Consider the following 17,609-nt stretch of genomic DNA (forward strand, 5'->3'; position numbering starts at 1 on the left):
TCCGCCGTCACCGCCGCTGCCATCGCCACTGTCACTGTCACTGCCATCGCCGTGTCAGTGCCAGTGTTACCCACACCGCCGTGGCACTGTCACTGCCAGCACCATGTCACTGCCATCGCTGTGTCACTGTCACTGCCAGTGTCACCCACAGCACCACGGCACTGTCACCACCACTGCCATCACCGTGTCACCGCCTCGGTGCCAATGTCACCCGCACCACCACGGCACTGTCACCACCACTGCCATCACCGTGTCGCTGCCATCACCGTGTCGCTGCCAGTGTCACCCGCACCGCCATGGCACTGGCACTGTCACCACCCCACGGCACTGTGGCTGTGCCATTGACACTGTCACTGTCACCACACAGCCACTGGCACTGGACCTGTCATTGTCTTGGCACTGCCACCGTCACACCGCGGTCACCACTGCGGTCACTGCATGATGTCACCTTCAGCACTGCCACCGCTGCTGTCACTGTCACCTGTGGGGACCCACAGCGGCTCTCGGCCTTGCAGGGTCACAGCCACGGTGCAAAGGGGGTGGCGGCCACCCCATGTCCCCCCACGTGTCCCTCATGTCCCCCACGTTCCCGGTGTCCCCGTGTGTCCCCATGTCCTCCTGTGAGCCCCCCGTGTCCTCCACGTGTCCCCCCTGTCCCGCGTGTCCCTCCGTGTCCCCGAGTGTTCCCTCGTGTCCCCCACGCTCCATCCCGACACGGGCGTGGCTTGTGACACAATGGGCGTGTCCTCTGAGCGAGGGGCGGTCCCAACCCGCGGTGGGCGTGTCCTCGGGGTCGGGGCGTGTCGCTAAGGAGGCGTGGCCTCTCCGGTGGGCGTGGCCGGCGCGCGCTTCCCGCGGCAAAAGTGCGGCGGGCGCCAACTTCGGGCAAAACTTTCCCCGCGCGCCGCCGACACCGGGACCCCCGGGACCCCCCGGCACGCCGGCACCCCCCGGAGCCCCGGAGCCCCCCGCCATGCCCCGCCGCGGCTGACACCGCCGCCATGTACTCCCCGTACTGCCTCACCCAGGTACGGCCGGGCCGGGGGGGCCGCGACCGGGAGGCGCCCGGTAACGGCAGCGGCGGAGGGAGGGAGGGAGGGAAGGGGGGATATCGGTGCGCCGCCATTGGCTTCTGCCTCCCAAAATTGGGGTGCGATGGGTGGGGGTGCGACCCGTCCGCGGTCGCCGGTACCTCCCGGAGCAGCGGCGGCTGCAGGGACCGGGATCGGGCTGGTCCGGGGCTGCCGTCCCGGAGCGGCCCCGGTCGGGTTCCCGGCGCGGGCGCTCCCGGTTCTGCCTCGGTGCGGTCCGGTTCCGCCGCGGAGCTCCGTTGCCGCCGGGGTGCCCCCGGGGGGTGCTGGGGGGTTCGGTGCGGCCCTCCGCGGGACGGGGCCGCCGGTACCACGGGGGTTTCGCGGCCCCGGGACGGGCGGGATCCCGGCCCCGGAGCGGGGTTCGTCAGAGCGCGGCCGGGAGGCTCCGGGGGGCGACTCTGGGGGGCTGACGAGATCAAAACCCCGCGGGGACAGCAAATCGGGGGGACGCCTCGTTCTGGGGGGGCTGCCGGGGGGTCGCGGCGGGTCGGCGGGAGCCGTGACTCCGATTTTGGGGAACGCGCGGGGAGGAGCGACATCGGGCGCTTCTCGGGGTGGGGGCACAACTCGGGGGCTGCGGCACGGGGGTCCCTATAGGGGTCTCTGCCCCCCGCGCTGTCCCGGGCTGCCCCCGGTGTGCTCCCCCCAGCGCGGTTTGCGGGGCGGCCCGGTTTTCCCCCGGTGCCGAGCGTTGCTCTTGCCCCCCCCCGGCGTTGCCCTTTTCTCCCGCTTTTCGGGGCGGTTTTGGCGGCCGGTTGCGTCTGGGCCGACGGCCAGCGGCGCTTCTCGCAGCTTCGGCGCCCGCCCCGCACACGCGTGTGCACGCGCCAGCGACACGCCAGCGCACATGCGTGTGCCCCTGCCGCACACCCAGCCCGTGCCCGCGCACACGCGTGTGCCCGCGCCCCCCCCCACTCACACGCGTGTGCGCGCCCCCGGCCTCGCGCCTGGCACACGCGTGTTCTCCCCTCGTGCCGCCCTTTTCCCCGGCGGGGCGGTTTTGGGCCGGTGCCACCGGTGCATTTCGGGAGCGCCCGGAGCGGGAGTTGTCACGGCCTTGGGACAGCCGGGCACGGGCTGGCGTTGGTGCGGCACCGGCCGGTGTCCGTCGGTGTCCCCCGGTGTCCCTGGCAGCGAGTCTGGCCTCCGTGGGGAAGCCCCGGGCTCTGGCTTTCGGTGCCACCGCCGCTCGCTGGGCCACGGTCCCCCCGCATCCCCTCCGTGTCCCTCAGGGTCCTCCCGTGTCCTCCCACCTTCCCCCCTGCATCCCTCTGCATCCCCCCCATGTCCCTGATGTCCCCACCATGTCCCTCGGGGACCCACCGTGTCCCCTCCCCGCCGCACAGAGCCACCCTCTGCCCGTCCCCGGGCGACTCGGGCCGCTGGCACCGTCCCGACGTCACCTCTGCTGTCACCACCCGGGTGACCTGCGGGGTGGGGACACCCCCAGCCCCCTCCCACTGCCCCGGTGGCTGCGGGAGGTGACAGCCGAGAGCATCATCAGCCCCTGGCTGCGGCGCGGGGCTGGCAGGAGCCGCGCCTGGCACAGGTGTGACACACACGTGTGGAGGGGCACAGACGTGACGTGCATCGGTGAAAAGGCGCAGGTGTGACACACTCGTGTGACGGGGTGCGGGTGTGACACGCACGTGACAGGGCACAGGTGTGACAAGGACACAGAGCTGGCAGCCCACGCGTGTCACGCGTTGGCACACACAGCCGCCGTGCACACGTGGCAGCCGCGCTTGCACGGGCGCCGTGTGCGTGACACGCGTGCGTGGCCATCTCAGGTGTGTGACACGCGTGTGCCAGGCGTGTGGCACATCCGAGCCGCGTGCCAGGCGTGTGCGATGGCCCTGTGCCCCCCAAACCGCGGCTGATGCAATCGGGGCAGGGGGAGGCACCACCACCCCCCCGCCGTGCGCGAGCCCGTGGCGGGTGACACGCGTGGGGGACACGCCGGGGTGGGACGTGCGGCGCGCGGGTGACCCTTGCACACGCGTGGCTCTGCGTGTGCGTGCGCCCGGCGCCGCCGCACCCCCGTGTCGCTGTGCTCGACCGAACCCCCTCCCCGTGTCCCCCCGTGTCCCCCCGTGTCCCCCCCGTGTCCCCCCCGTGTCCCCCCGGTCGCTGGCGGCATCAATAATGGAGGAGCCCTTGGCCGGGCCGGGGGGGCCCTGAATTATTGATGGGCCACAAAAAGCTTTCTTGGACGCCGCAGCACCGCGGGGCCCCCCCGGCCCGGGCTGGCACGGATCCACGGGGGGGGCCGAGCCGCGGGGTCCGCGCTGGGGAGGGAGCGGGGCCGGGGGAGGGCGGGGAACGCCCGGCCGCCGCGGTCCAGCGGTGCCAAACCGCATCGATCGGCCCCGCGCTCTGCGGCACCGCCTGCAGCCGCCGCCGCTGCCCCCGCCGTGCCGCCCGGGACCCCCCCGCGCCCCCCCCGGCACGGCCCGGATGTCGGGGTCCCGGCTCGGAGCGGGGGGAAGGAGGGGGGGCGGATGCCCGGGTTCCCCTCGAGCCGCCCGGACGCCTGGATGCTCCACGTGGCTGCGGGCAGGGCCGGGCGGGCGCTTCCTCTGCTCAGCCCGGGCCCCCCCCGAATGCCAGGGCCCCCCCCCGAGTGCCACCATCCCCCCCCGACGCCACACTCCTCTCCCGATGCCGGGGTGCCCCCCAAACGCCCGGGTTCCCCCTTCTCAGCTGCCTGGTCCCCTGCCAGAACCATCCGGCACGTTCTCTCCGAGGCCACCTGGACGCCAAGGTCCCCCCCGGACACCGGGGTCCCTCGTGGGCCTCCCTCCCTCCCCGCCCGGGGGTCCAGGACACCCCTCGCTCGCTCCCACCCCCCTCGGCTGCCCTCCTCCCCCCCTCCCCACACACGGGAGGGTCTTGGCAGCGGCGTCAGGGGCCGCCGGGGGGATTTTTGGCGGCAATTCCGGCTGTTTCGGGCTGTTTTCTCTCGCGGCGAAGCCGAGGGCCGGGGGGAGCTGGCAGCGGCGCGGGAGGGCGGGCGCTGCCGGGGCGGGGGGGGGCGAGGGGGGGGTTGGTTGGTTTGGATTTTTTTTTTTTCTTCCTTTATTTTTTTTTTTGCCTTTTTTTTTTTTTTGTCTTTTTTTCCCTCTTTTCTGTTTTTTCTGGGCTTTTCCCTCCCGATCCGGCGCCGCCCCCCCTGCCGCCGCGCTGGCGCTTTGCCGGGCGCTCGCAGCTGCGGACGCGGCGACGTGGCTTCGCCCGAGACTGCGGCTCAATGCGGGGCCGGCGCAGCCAATGGCAGCACCGCGGCACCGGCGCCGGACCCCGCCTCGGCACCGACCCCCGTGCCCGCCCCGGGACCCCGGCCCGGCCACCGACCGCGGTGGCCACGCGGAACGCGGGCCTTGAGCCTCCGGATGCTTCCACGGCAGCGCCTGTGCTGCGGGCAGGGCGGGCAGGGGTCCCAGGTGGCCGGGAGGGGTCCCAGGCGTTGGGGAGGGGACCAGGTGTCCGGGCGGTGTCACCGCAGCCGGTGGCTCTTTGTCTGTGCCGCGGCTTTGGTGGGGACTGAGGTGTTCGGGCCGCTGACCCCTGTCCACCTGAGCCAGCCTGACCCCCGGGATGGCCTCGCTGGGGGTCACTCAGGTGGCCGGGAGGGGTCCCAGATGTCCGGAGGGGTCTCAGGTGTCCGGAGGGGTCCCAGGTGTCCCAGTGCCCACCCCGTGCCAGGAGGATGCTGCTGGGCCTGGCCGCTGGGGTCCTGTACGGCCAGTGGGGAGGGACTGTGGGGCAGGGGGGGCTCAACCACCATCCTCAGCCCCCCCAAAAAAACCTCCCCGCTGCGGCTTTGGGTTGAAAACCGCGAGGTTTGGGGCTGGGCGGGAGCCGCTGCCCAGCCCCGCTGCCGAAACGCCCAAATTTTGGTTTCTTTCCTTTGCACAGAGGGATTTAATTACCGGGGGGGTGGGAAGGGGGAAAAGCGTTGGCTCCGAGTGCCGCGTCCGGGATTTTGGGGGCAGAAACGTCGGGTTTGGGCCATTCCGCGCTGGGGCCGCCACGGGGCTGGGGCAAGCGGCCAAATCCGGGGCCTTCCCGCGCCGGTGGCGGGGGCGGCGGGGCTGGGGGGGCAGAGCGAGACCCCTGGGAACAGCCCCCGCCCCAGAGACGTCCTCGCTCGACCCCTTTGCACGAGGCTTTTTGCACGAGGGTTTTGCACTCGCACGAGGGGCCGCAACAGGACCCCCCCCCATCGCCCAGCGTGTGGATTTTTGGGGCGAAACCGCGGGGTTTTGGTGAAGCCCCCCGGGGGTTCAGCCCCCCCCCGCCTGGCTCCCCTCCCTCCCCCCCCCCGGGGTCCCCCCGTTGCACGCGCGTTGCACACGCGGGGCGCGCGCGGGGCACACTCGCCCCCCCACCGGGCCACGCCCCCTTCCGCCAAACCACGCCCCCGATCCACGCCCCCCGCCCTCCCGGCCAATGGGGAGGGCACTCCCCCCGCGCGCTGCGCTCCCATTGGCCGCCGCCGCGCCGGTCCCGGTGCCAAAAGGGGCCGCGGCGGCTCCGCGCGCTCCGCGCCCGCGGCGGCGGCGGCTCCGGGACCCCCCGACAGGGACACCCTCCCAAAAAACCGGGACCCCCTGCCCGCACTCACACACACTCCCGCCCCGGCAGGGACCCCCCGACAGCATCCCCCGCAGCGGGGTCTCTCCCCGGTAGGGACCCCCCGCACCATCGCCCGGTAACCGGGACTCCCCGGCAGCTGCGCTGTCCCGCCAACCGGGACCTCCGCTCCTCCATTCCATCCCCCGGTAACCGGGATCCCCGATACCTGAGCGTTCCCCCCGCAAGGTCCGCACCCCCGGACCCGCCCCCCCTTCCCGGTAGTCCCCGTTAACCCCTTCCCCCCCATCTCCGGTTGAGCCCCCCGTCCCCGTCTGTCGCCCCCGGTTCTGCCCCGCCGGGGCCCGACTGGCAGCTGCCTACGGCCGGGATGAGCCGCCGCGATGGTACGGACGGGACGGGCCGGGCCGGGAGCGGCGGGGCCGGGCTGGGGACCGGGGACAGGCACTGGTGGCACCGGGGACTGCGACAGCGGCCGGGATGGGGCCGGGGAGCGGCGGCAGCGCGGAGCGGGGAGAAGGGATGGGGAAAAGAGGCGCTGGCGGTGGAGACAGGGGACGGAGGTGGCACCGAGGACCGCTGGGGACGGAGATCGGTGGCAGCGGGAATGAGGCTGGCGACAGGGACAGGCGCTGGGGACCGGGACGGCCGAGTCCCGACGGCAGCAGGAGGATCACCGGGAGCCGGATGGGAACGATCGGGGAGGGACGGGGCTGTGTTGAGACGGGGGACCGGGCTGTGGCTGTCCCGGAGACGGGGTTGTGGTGGCACCGGGGATGAGGCTGTGGTGGCACCGGAGATGGGGCTGTGGTGGCACCGGGGATGGGGCTGCGGTGACACCGGGGATGGGGCTGTGCTGGCATCAGGGTCGGGGCTGTGGTGGCACCGGGGATGGGGCTGTGGCAGTACCGGGGACGGGGCTGCGGTGACACTGGGAACGGCGCTGCGGTGACACCGGGATGAGGCTGTGCTGGCACCGGGAACGGGGCTGTGCTGGCACCGGGAACGGGGCTGTGCCAGTGCCGGGCACAGGGCTGTGGTGACACCGGGGACAGGGACAGGACTGGGACAAGCTCTGAGCCGTCCCCGCTCCAGCCACGCGGGAGCCCCGCCGGGCCGGCAGCCACCTCTTCCCCGGAGCCACCCGGGCACCGGGAACCCGGCGTATCCCCGCGGGGCCAGGACTGCCGGTGTCCCCACGGGGCTGGGACTGCCGGGGTCCCCCATGGGGCTACTGGGGTCCTCCAGACCTCACACTCCCGGTCCCCAGAGGATGAGGATGGGGATGGGAACGGCGACGGTCCCTGCGTGGGTCTGTCCCCGCCGGGGCTCTGCGGCCACCCCACGGCCGCCACCCCAGCCCGTGCCTGTGCCCCTGTGCAGGATGAGTTCCACCCCTTCATCGAGGCGCTGCTGCCCCACGTCCGGGCCTTCTCCTACACCTGGTTCAACCTCCAGGCCCGCAAGCGCAAGTACTTCAAGAAGCACGAGAAGCGGATGTCCAAGGAGGAGGAACGCGCCGTCAAGGACGAGCTGCTGGGCGAGAAGCCGGAGGTCAAGCAGAAATGGGCCTCGCGCCTCCTGGCCAAGCTGCGCAAGGACATCCGGCCCGAGTGCCGCGAGGACTTCGTGCTGTCCGTCACCGGCAAGAAGGCGCCGTGCTGCGTCCTCTCCAACCCCGACCAGAAGGGCAAGATCCGCCGCATCGACTGCCTGCGCCAGGCCGACAAGGTGTGGCGCCTGGACCTGGTGATGGTCATCCTCTTCAAGGGCGTCCCGCTGGAGAGCACCGACGGCGAGCGCCTGGCCAAGGCGCCCCAGTGCGCCAGCCCCGGCCTGTGCGTCCAGCCCCACCACATCGGGGTCACCATCAAGGAGCTCGACCTGTACCTGGCGTATTTCGTCCACGCGCCAGGTGAGTGCGGCCGGCGCGGAGACGGCGCCGAGCCCCGGCTTTGGGGATGGCGTCCACCCCCCGTCCGATGCCCTGGCGCCTCGCCGGGGGCTCCACGCGGCCACCCGCAGCCCCCCCAGGACCCCCGGCCCCACCTGGGGCGTCCCCGGCCGGCCTCGCTCGCACAAAGCCGCGCCGAGTGCCAACGCACGCGCCGCGCGCCCGGCGCCGCGTGCCAAGCCCGCGTGCCAGGATGGGCACCGGGAGCGGGGCCGGGATGGCGCCGGGATTGGCACCGGGATGGGCGCGGAGCCGTGCCGGGCACCGGGGGATCCGTGCTGCGGGCACCGATCTGTGCCGTGGTGGGCAAAGCCCCTCGTGCCCGGGGGGGTCTGTGTGCCGCATATGGGGCTGGGGGTCACACGCGTGTGCACACGGGAACGGGTGGGGTCACACGTGTGTGAGTGCGGGGCTGGGGGTGTCACACGTGTGTGCAAAGGCAGCTGAGGCGGGGGGCACATGCCCGTGTGAGGGGGGGACACCCCCTGTGTGCGTGTCAGGGGACCCCAGCCCGGCCGCTCAGCCCTGCCCGCCATTCCTGCTGCGCTGAGGGGGAATTTTGGGGCTGAAAGGAGGCATTTTGGGTCGCTGCGGTGCTCCTGGATGCCTCGGTGCTTCCCGGGCGCTGAGGGCAAAGGAGGCGCTTTGGGGGGTGCTTATCTGTCCCCTTCCCCAAATCCCCCCTCCACGCCTGCACAGCAGACCCAGCACACCCACGGGGGGGTCCTGCGCCCCTCCCGCGCCCCCCAGTTCCCCCCCCGGCCCAGCTGCCGGGGCTCAAATCCCCCAAACGCTGCTCCCACCCGGCGCCGCCAAAATGGCCCCGGTTGGCACGGTGCCCCCGTGCGCGGCACGAGGCCCCGCGAGCAGCCCCGGCCCCCCCCCCGGCAGCCCCCCCGCGCCCCCCGCCCCCTCCCCACGCCGGGGGCCCTTTGGCTGCCGCGGGCCGGGGGGGGCTCGGTGCCAACCCCCCCTTGCACGTAAGATGGCGGCGCTTGTTGGCACCCAAAACGCTCTGCGGCACCGCGGCCCCAGCCGGGACCCTCGCGCTGGGGGGACCCCCCGGCCCCGAGCCGGGACCCCCGTGACAAGGTGTGTCACACCCCCCCCGCCACCCTCACAGCCCCCCCCGGCCGCCACCACCCCCGGCGTGTCCCCCCCGAGCTGCCCCTTGCACACCCATGTGCGCTGGGGGGACACTTGGTGACATCGGGGTCCCCTTCCCCAGCGGAGGGGTCCAGGTTCACTCTGGGGGGCTCTGACATGGCTGGAGAGCCCTGGGGGGACACGCGGGGTGGGAGGGGACATGGGGACAGGGCGAGGCGGGGGTTCCAGGCAGGTCTGGGGGGTCGGGGTGCAGCCATGGGGGTCTTTGGGGGGCGGGGGGCTCCAGGTGGGCTGCGGGGGCTGCCCAGGTGCTGCTCCCCCCCCAAGGTTGGGGACGCAGGTGCAGGGGGGGGACACCCCGCGGGGGGGTTGGGGCGCAGCTGCCCAGCAGCACCTGCCCCCCCCCCAGGCTGGGGCCGGGGGGACACTGGGGGGACTCGCTGGGGCTGGGGGGCGCTGGAGCCGGGGGGGTGAGGCGGGATGGGGTGCAGAAAACCCCAAAATGGGGCTGGGGGAGTCTGGGGGCTACGGGAAGACCCGGCGTGGGGGTGGGCGGTGAGGTGGGGGGGGTCGCACCCCATTCCCACCCCCCCAGCCGAGGTCGCGACCCCGCACGTGCCCCACTGACCCCTGACCCCCCCGCGGGGTGACACGGCGGGGTCACCACCGGGACGGGGATGGGGGGGCTGTCCCTTTGCCCCTCCCCCTCTCGGACGCCTCTGTCCCCTCCTGGGGGGGTGGGGGGGACACAAACAGAGCCCCGCGACCCCCGTGGGGACACCGGGGGGGCTCAGGCGTGCGGGCCGGGGGGGCACAGGGGGGTGGGACAGCCATTCCCATGGGATGGGAGTTCCGGGGGGGTTCCCAGGTGTGGGGGGCAGACGGGGGGGGCAGGGCCGGGGTCGGGGGGGGGATGCCGGTGGGGGGGGGAACCCAGGCGTCCGGGTGCCCCCCCCGCTCGGCACAGACAATGGGCGCTTTGTTGGCGCTGCCCGTTGGCGGGGGGCCAGCGCATTCCTGGCCCCCGGCCCGGCCCCACGGCGGCCCCCGGCCCCCCCCGGCCCGGCCCCCTGCCAGCCCCGACCCCCCCCGGCCCCCAGCGCCGGCTGCGCTCCCCCCCATCACCTGGCCGAGGGGTGCGCGGCCGCCCGGGGGGCGCGGGGGGGTGACACCCCCACTCCTGGGTCCTGCCCGGGCTCGGGGTCGGGGGGAACGGCCGGCGGGTTCCCCCGGGGGGGCTGCGGGCGCTGGCGCGGCCCCGGCGGGCGCTCACCTCGAACGACCCCGCGGGAACAAGGGGCCCTTCAGCGGCGGGACCGGCGGGGCGGCGGGGCTGCCCCTCCCCCGGGGCATCGCGGGGTCCCTGGGGTCGGGGGGACGCGGCGGGAGGGGGGGACACCCCCGTGTCCGGGCCTGACCCCTTCTCTTCGCTCCCTCCCCCCAGACTCCGGACAATCGGACAGCTCCAACCCCCAGGGAGATGCGGACATCAAACCACTGCCCAACGGTGAGTGTCGCCTCAGCGTGTCCCCCGGTGTCCCCGCGGTGCCCTCTGCCTTCCCCCCCGTGTCGTCTCTGTGCCCCCCCGCAGTGCCCCTTGTCCCCAGTGTTCCCTTCAGTGTCCCCTTCAGTGTCCTCCTCAGTGTCCCCCAATATCCTCAGTGTCCCCCTTGTGTCCTCAGTGTCCCCTGCAGTGTCCCCAGTTCAACTCTTTGCACCCCCAGCGCACTTTGTCCCCATGTCCCCTGATGTCCTCCGTGTCCCGCCAGCCCCGTGACCCCCCTGTCACCCCCAAGTCACCCCCGTGTCCCCCTGTCCCCAGGGCACCTGACCTTCCAGGACTGCTTCGTGACGTCGGGTGTCTGGAACGTGACGGAGCTGGTGAGGGTGTCCCAGAGTAAGTGGGGACACGGGAAGGAGGACACCGGGGGGACATGGGGAGGGGACAGAGCTCGGGGTGGCACATGGGGACAGGGGGTTGGGGGAATGGGGGGCAGTGGGGACACAGAGCCGCGGGGTGGCTCGGGAAGGGGGGGTGACCCTGCGTGGGTCCCCCACGTGTCCCCTGTGTCCCCCCAGCCCCCGTGGCCACGGCATCGGGCCCCAACTTCTCGCTGGCCGACCTGGAGAGCCCGGGGGGCTACTACAACATCAGCCCCGTCGCCCTCGGCCGCCGGCCCCTGGGGCCCCCCACTGCCAGGTACTGGGACCCCCAACCCCCTGGGACCCTCTGGACACCCCCAGGGCCCCTATTTGGGGGTGCTGCCCCATCCTGATCCCCCATTTTTGGGGTGTTCCCCTCCCCAGGGGTTCCTCAACTCCCCAGGACCCCCAGCATAACCCAAACCTTGGAGTCTGGGGGTTCTCCCTTGCACCCCACAAGCTCCTTGGACCCCCAAGACCCTGCCTGAGCCCCCCATTTGGGGGTTTACCACCCATCCAGCCCCCCCATCTTGAGGAGTTCCCCCCAGGGGCTCCTCAGCTCCCTGGGACCCCCAGAACACCCCAAACCCTGGGATTTGGGGGTTCTCCTTTGCACCCCACAGAGCTCCTGGGACCCCCGAGGCTCCCCTTTTGACCCTTCTGGACAGCTGGGTCCTATGGGGACGGTGCTGGGACCCCTGAGCTCCCCTGGACACCTCTTGGGGTGACACTCCCGACCCCAGAGGTGACACTCCTGTCCCCACAGTGGCCCGAAGCGCCCCAAGGCGCTGGACGAGGGGGACCTGGAGGGTCCCGGGGACGACGTCTTCTACCCTGGGCCGGGGAGGTCCCCAGCCCCCGGCAGCAGCCAGGGGCCCTGGGGGGGGGACGTTGACACCGGTGGGTGAGACATGGGGGGCTTGGGGGCGCGAGAGCGTTGGGGGGACAAGGGGGGGACACGGCGGGGGCTCCTGGGGACAGATGACCCCAGGAAGGGGACGAGGGGACGTCGGGAGGGACACTGCGAGGGGACATGGAGGGTAACGGGGAGGCTCGGGGCGTGCAGGGGGGCACGGGGGGGCACCGGGGAGGGCCGGTCTGTGCCGGGAGGGTCTGGGGGCGCACGGGGAGGAGTCTGGGGAGGGGAGGTGTGGGGGTGCTGGGGTCCGGCTGCCCCCCCCCGACCCCCTGGCCCCCCCAGGCCCGGCGGCGCTGAAGAAGTCGGGGAAGTTGGATTTCTGCAGCGCCCTGTCGGGGCACGGGGCCGCGCCCCGCATGGCCTTCGGCCACCACCCCCTGCCCGTCCTGGCCGGCGTCCGCCCCGGTGAGACCCCACACCCCCGGACCCCCTTCCCCCGCCCCGTTCCCGCTGCTCGGGGTGGCCCCGGGGGGCTGCTGGGTGACCCTGGGCGGGGCGGGCCGGGGGCGGGGGGATGTCCCTGAGCGCGGGCGGACGGACGGACGGACGGACGGACGGGCGCGGGTCGGTCCGGCCCGGGGGGGTTTCCCCGTGGCCGCCGGGGGTCCCGTGGCCGCCGGCGCTGGCGCTGAGGGTCCCTGCAGGCAGCCCGCGGGCCACGGCCTCGGCGCTGCACTTCCCGTCGGGGTCCCTCCTGCCCCAGTCGAGCCCCTACTTCGCCCACCCCACCATCCGCTACCACCACGGGCAGGACTCGCTCAAGGACTTCGTCCAGTTCGTCTGCGCCGACGGCGCCGCCCAGGGCCCCCAGGTGCGGCGGGGACGGGCGCGGGGGCGGCCCGGGGGTCGTGGGGAAGGCCCGGGGGTCGCGGGGACACGAGGGGACACGAGGGGACACGAGGGGACAGCGGGACGCCCCGGCGGGGAGAGCCCCGGGGGCGGGGCCTGGCTCAGAACGAGGCGCAGGAGGCGGGGCGTCTCCTCCCGGATGCAAATGAGGCCGAGGAGGTGGGGATTTATGCAAATTAGTGTATCGGAGAGCGAATAGGAGGCCGTCATGCAAATAATGCGAGAGGGGCGGAGCCTGTATGCAAATATACCTTCAGTGGGCGGGGTCTGTATGCAAATGAGTCCAGGCGGCCGCGCTGGCCGCAGCCAGGAGGGGGTGACGGGGACCCCCCGAACTGCCACCTGGGGACCCCAACATGGAGATCCCCCGCTTGGGGACGTCCCGGCTGAGGACTCCCAGCCTGGGGAACTCCCACCGGGGACCTCCCGACGGGGGATCCCCATGGAAGGACACGGAACCCCCCGCCTGGAGACCCCCCGTGCGGGGTGCGAGGGGCTGCAGGACCCCGACCCCAACCTCCCCCGTCCCGACCCCTCCCTCCCGCCCCGTGCCACTGCCCCCCGCCCCGCCCAGGCCCGGGGGTCCCGGCGGTCCCCGGTGCCCGTCACCGTGTTCTCGTTGCAGCCGTGCGGGGCGCAGGGCCGGGCCGGGGGGGCTGCGGGGGCCCCCCTGGCCCGACCCCTGCCCCTGCCCCCGCCGGAGCCCAAAGCCCCCAGCGGCCCCCCGGGCGGAGCCCCCGCCGCACCCCGTAAGTGCCCCACTGCGCCCCACTGCACCCCACTGCGCCCCACGGCACCCCACGGCACCCACTGCGCCCGCAGCCGGGCCCTGGCCGTGGGGGGCGGGGGGCAGGGGGGCCCGGCAGGGGGCGCAGGAGGGGCGGGGGGGCCCAGGTGTGGGTGCAGACAGGTGCGGGGTGCCCAGGTGTGGGTGCAGACAGGTACAGGTGTGCCCAGGTGTGGGGTGCCCAGGTGTGGGGTGCAGACAGGTGCGGGGTGCAGACAGGTGTGGGGTGCCCAGCTGTGGGTGCAGACAGGTGCAGATGTACCCAGGTGTGGGGTGCCCAGCTGTGGGTGCAGACAGGTGCGGGGTGCCCAGCTGTGGGGCGCAGTGGGGTGCGTTTTTGGGGTCCGGGGGGGTGCAGCAGGGGGGTGCAGGTGCCCAGTGTGGGGTGCAGAGCAGTGGGGTGCAGCACAGTGCAGGTGGCAGTTGGGGACCTCAGGGTCGCTGCCAGCAGCCGCCTTGGGGTGACCTGCACAGGGTGACCCCGGTGACCCTGGAATGCCCCTGCGGCAGGTGACAGGACCGGGGGGACAGCAGGTGACAGGGGCTGCCCGGGAAAGACGCCGAGGCGCCCCCAAGACAGGTGACGAGAGGTGACCCAGGTGACAGGGGCTGCCCGGGGGGTCCCTGAGGTGCCCCCGGGACAGGAGACAGGGGGTGACCGAGGTGACAGGAGCTGCCCGGGGTGTCCCCGAGGTGCCCCAGGGCAGCTGACAGGACGCGGGTGCCCCAGGTGACAGGTGCCCCCGCCCGGCCCGGCTGCCCGTGCATCATCACCTGCATCGTCATCGCTGTCACCGGCCCGGCGCCTCATCCCCCTCCCCCCATTCCAGCCCGGTTCCTTCGCCATTTCCCCTCCTTTTTACCCCATTTTCGCTGCGGGGGGCGGGGCGGGTGGGGGGATCCCGGGCCCGGACCCACCTGGGTCCCCCCGAGGGCAGGGGACACCTGGATGGTCCTTCCCGCTCCATCCTGGGGGTCCCAGGGCGGGGTTGGGGCAGCGGGGGGGTCCGCACAGGTGAGTACTCGGTGGGGAGGGGTCCGGGGGGGGGAGGGGCTCGTCACCTCGCGCAGGTGTGATGGAGCACGGGGGGATGGAGCACGGGGGGCTCTCACTGCGGTGTGCCCCCCGGCCCGGCTCCGCACACCTGGGGAGGGGTGTGGCACACCTGGGGAGGGTGTGGCACACCTGGGGGGGTGTGGCACACCTGGGGAGGGTGTGGCACCCCCGCGTGTCCCCCGGCTGTCCCCGCGGGGCGGTGCCGGGCTGAGCCCGCTCTCCCCGCAGCATTCGCAGCGTCAGGCGCCGCCGCTGCCCCCCGCCTTGTCGGCCTCGGACCCCGCGACGGCAACTTTCTGACCCTCCCCCAGCAGCAGGTACGGCCACGCCCCTTGTCCCCCACCTGGGACCTCCCCTGGACCCTCCCTGCGCCCCTCCCGCACACCTGGGGCGCCTCGCTGGCCACCTGGGGTCACCCCCCGGCTGTCTGAGACCCCCTGAGTGCCCCCTGCAAGCCTGGCAGCTCCTCCCAGAGTTTTGGGTCACCTCCTTTGACCCCTGACCCCCCTCGGATACCTGAGTGTCCCCCGAGCACACCTGAGTGTCCCCCGAGCACACCTGGGGGTCCCCCGAGCACACCTGAGTGTCCCCCGAGCACACCTGGGGGTCCCCTGGACCCCAAGGCTCCCCCCACCCCCCCCAGCCCCCGGCCACGCCCCCGAGGTGACATCACCGCGGGGACAAAGGGGGGCGTGGCCGAGCCACCCCAGCGGGGTCGCCATTGGCCCCCCCGGCCCCGTGGCACGACGCCCGATTGGCTGCCTGCCCTGCGGCGCCGGCCGCTGATTGGCTGGCGCCGGCGCGGGACCGCGGCGAGGCGCGGAGCCAATGGGATGCGGGGGGGCCAGGGCCGGCAGCCAATGGGGGCTCTCGGCGGGCCAAGCAGCGCGGGCCCTGATTGGCTGGCACCGTCAGGCAGTAGGGGGCGGAGCCGGCGCTGATTGGCTGGCACCGGCACGGCCTTGGCAGGCTGCGGGCGCTGCGGCGGCACGGCGCGATCCCATTGGCTGCGCGCGGTGGTGCGGCGGCGGCTCAGCCAATGGCGGGGCGGCTCCGGCGGGGGGGCGGAGCCTAGCGGGAGGGGGTGTTCCCCCCCCCCCGGCCATGTGCTCGCGGTGAGGCCGCGGGGACCCCCGGAGCCCCGAGCTGGGGGCTCAACCCCTCCTGAGGGTCCTGGGGGGCGAGGGGTGAACCCCCAACCCTCCTGGGGGTCTTGAGGTGTTTCACCGCCCGAGACCCCTGAGCATGGCGGGGGTCCCAGCCCCTACTGCGGGGATTTGGGGGTCTGGGGGGTCTGGGTTTGTCTCCCGATCAGAGAATCCTGGGGGGGTTCGGGGCTGTGCCCCCCACCCACCTCAGGGGGTTCTGAGGGGGTCTCACCCCATTCTGGGGGGTCTAGGGGGGTTGTGTCCCCCTCCCCACCCTGGGGACCCCCAAACACGGGGCATCGGGAGGTTATAACCAGCCAGGGGGGGTTTGAGGTCCTGGGGGGTCGCGGAGGGCTGGGGAGGGGTCTGTGGTTGTGTCCTGCCCCCTCGCTGACCCCAGTTTCCCCCCAGTCCTGGTTCCTCTGACGCTGCCCCCGGACGAGGAGAAACCGCCCGGAAAAAGGAGAAAAACCGAAAAAAAAAAAAATTACAAAAACAAACAAAAAAACCCCACAAAAATCCCACAAAAAACACAAAAAAACCCGACAAAAAAAAAAAAAGCCGCAGCCCCCTTCCCCTCCCCCAAATCCCCGGCCCCCCGCCCCATCCTCGCCGCCGTCCGCCCCCGGGGCCCCCACCCCACCCCCACGACGTGGATGAGGGTTCGGCCTCTGATGTGTCCCCCCCAAAACCCCCCCGCGCCCCCGGCACACACAGGGTCCCCCGGGGCAGATCGAGGGGGCAAACCCGAGGCTCTGAGGGGGAGGGGGTCGCACCCCCACGCGCGTGTGCCCCCCTTAAAACAAAAATCGCCCCCACTCGCCTCTCCCCAAAACCCTGCCCCCCGCGTGTGCCCCCCCAGCACCAGCACTCGCACTCGCTCCGCACACGCGCGGCCAGGGCATCCCCTCGCTGCAGGCCAGCGACCGGGCCGGGGGGGCCACCGCACCCCCACCCCCCCCGACACCCCCCGACCTCCCCAGGCTTCGGGGTCCCCCCCCCAAACCCCCCCTTTCCCCCCTCCCCGCTCATTTTTTTAATTAAGTGCAATTACCCCCCGATCCCTCCCCCCTCCCCCCCCCGGGGTCAAACTCCCGCGTTTGGGGTCAAAACCCCTGTTTTGGGGTCAACCCCCGTTGGGGTCAAACCTGTGGGGTCAAATCCCCGTTGGGGTCAAACCGTTTGGGGTCAAACCCCCGTTTGGGGTCAAACCCCTTCCTCCCCCGTTTTGGGTCAGACTCCCCCATTTTGGGGATCTCCTCCCATTTTGCCCCCTCCCCACCCCGTTTTTCGCTCCAATCTCCCTTTTTGGGGTCAAACCCTCCTGTTGTGCTCCTCCCCCAGGGTCAAACCCCCTCGGGGTCCAGCCTTCCATTTTTGGGGTCAAACCCCCCCTTTTCGGGTCTCTCCCTGCCGCCCCCTCCCCCCATCCCGCTCTCCAAGTGCTTTTTTGGGGTGAAAACCCCAATTTTCCCTGGTTTTACCCATCGGGGGCGCCTCCCCCCCCTCCCCTCAGTTTTATGTTTTTTTATCGTTTTTGGGTAATTTTGCTCCGAATTCGCGTTCCGGGGGGGTCACGGGGACCCCAATTCCCACCACCGGGAGCGGGGAGGGGGGTCCAGCCGGGGGGGGGGGCGAGATTTTGGGGGCATTTTGCTCATTTTGGGGTTTTCTGCACCTTCGGCTGATTTCGGTGTCGGGGGGGACGGGATGGGCCCCCCCTCCCCCCCGGGGGTGATTTTGGGGGGTCCAACCCCCCCCTTCCCCCACCCGGCCCCCGGATTTTGGGGTCAGATGGACCAAAATCGCATTTGCCTTAGACCCCCCCGCGTGCCTTCCCCCCCCCTCCGAGACCCCCCCAAAATGGGGACAATCATTCGGCCCCCCCCCCTTTTGGGCACCCCCCCGTTTTGGGGCGCCCCCCTCTTTGTGACCCTCCCCCGGATTTTGGGACCCCCAGCAGTGCCCCCCACAAACACCACCCCCCACACCCCCCCAATTTTTGGCTCCCCATTCCGGGGCCCCCTTGGGACCCCCACCAGCAATGGGGCCCCCAACATTTGGGGACCCCACCAGCAATGGACCCCCCCGGGCAATGCGACCCCAACCCCCCCATCTCTGGGCACCCCCACTTTGGGCCCCCCCGCCCCAAAATCACACCCCGAGGGAGGGGGG

At 72.5% G+C, this 17,609-nt stretch overlaps 1 protein-coding gene across 5 annotated transcripts; it reads left to right on the forward strand.

Moving 5' to 3' along the window:
* Window positions 1-814: 814 nt before the first annotated feature.
* On the forward strand, window positions 815-15,993 carry NFIX (nuclear factor I X). 5 transcript variants are annotated; one of them, XM_085045885.1, is made up of 10 exons: window positions 815-1,028; window positions 7,074-7,605; window positions 10,196-10,258; window positions 10,574-10,648; window positions 10,831-10,951; window positions 11,441-11,574; window positions 11,876-11,998; window positions 12,345-12,404; window positions 14,515-14,603; window positions 15,846-15,993. In XM_085045885.1, exons 1-10 carry the CDS (start codon window positions 1,002-1,004, stop codon window positions 15,858-15,860), a joined length of 1,239 nt encoding a protein of 412 aa, XP_084902011.1. In that variant the 5' UTR covers window positions 815-1,001; the 3' UTR covers window positions 15,861-15,993. The 5 variants fall into 5 exon arrangements, with proteins under 5 accessions (XP_084902011.1, XP_084902012.1, XP_084902009.1 ...); XM_085045883.1 differs by having other exon boundaries at window positions 816-1,028; window positions 12,238-12,404; window positions 15,846-15,981; XM_085045884.1 differs by lacking the exon at window positions 815-1,028 and adding an exon at window positions 5,936-6,076 and having other exon boundaries at window positions 12,238-12,404; window positions 15,846-15,981.
* The last annotated feature ends 1,616 nt before the right edge of the window (window positions 15,994-17,609 follow it).

Source organism: Lichenostomus cassidix, unplaced genomic scaffold (genome assembly GCF_008360975.1).
Source record: "Lichenostomus cassidix isolate B80296 unplaced genomic scaffold, HeHo_3.0 HiC_scaffold_39, whole genome shotgun sequence".
Taxonomy (NCBI): Eukaryota; Metazoa; Chordata; class Aves; order Passeriformes; family Meliphagidae; genus Lichenostomus; species Lichenostomus cassidix.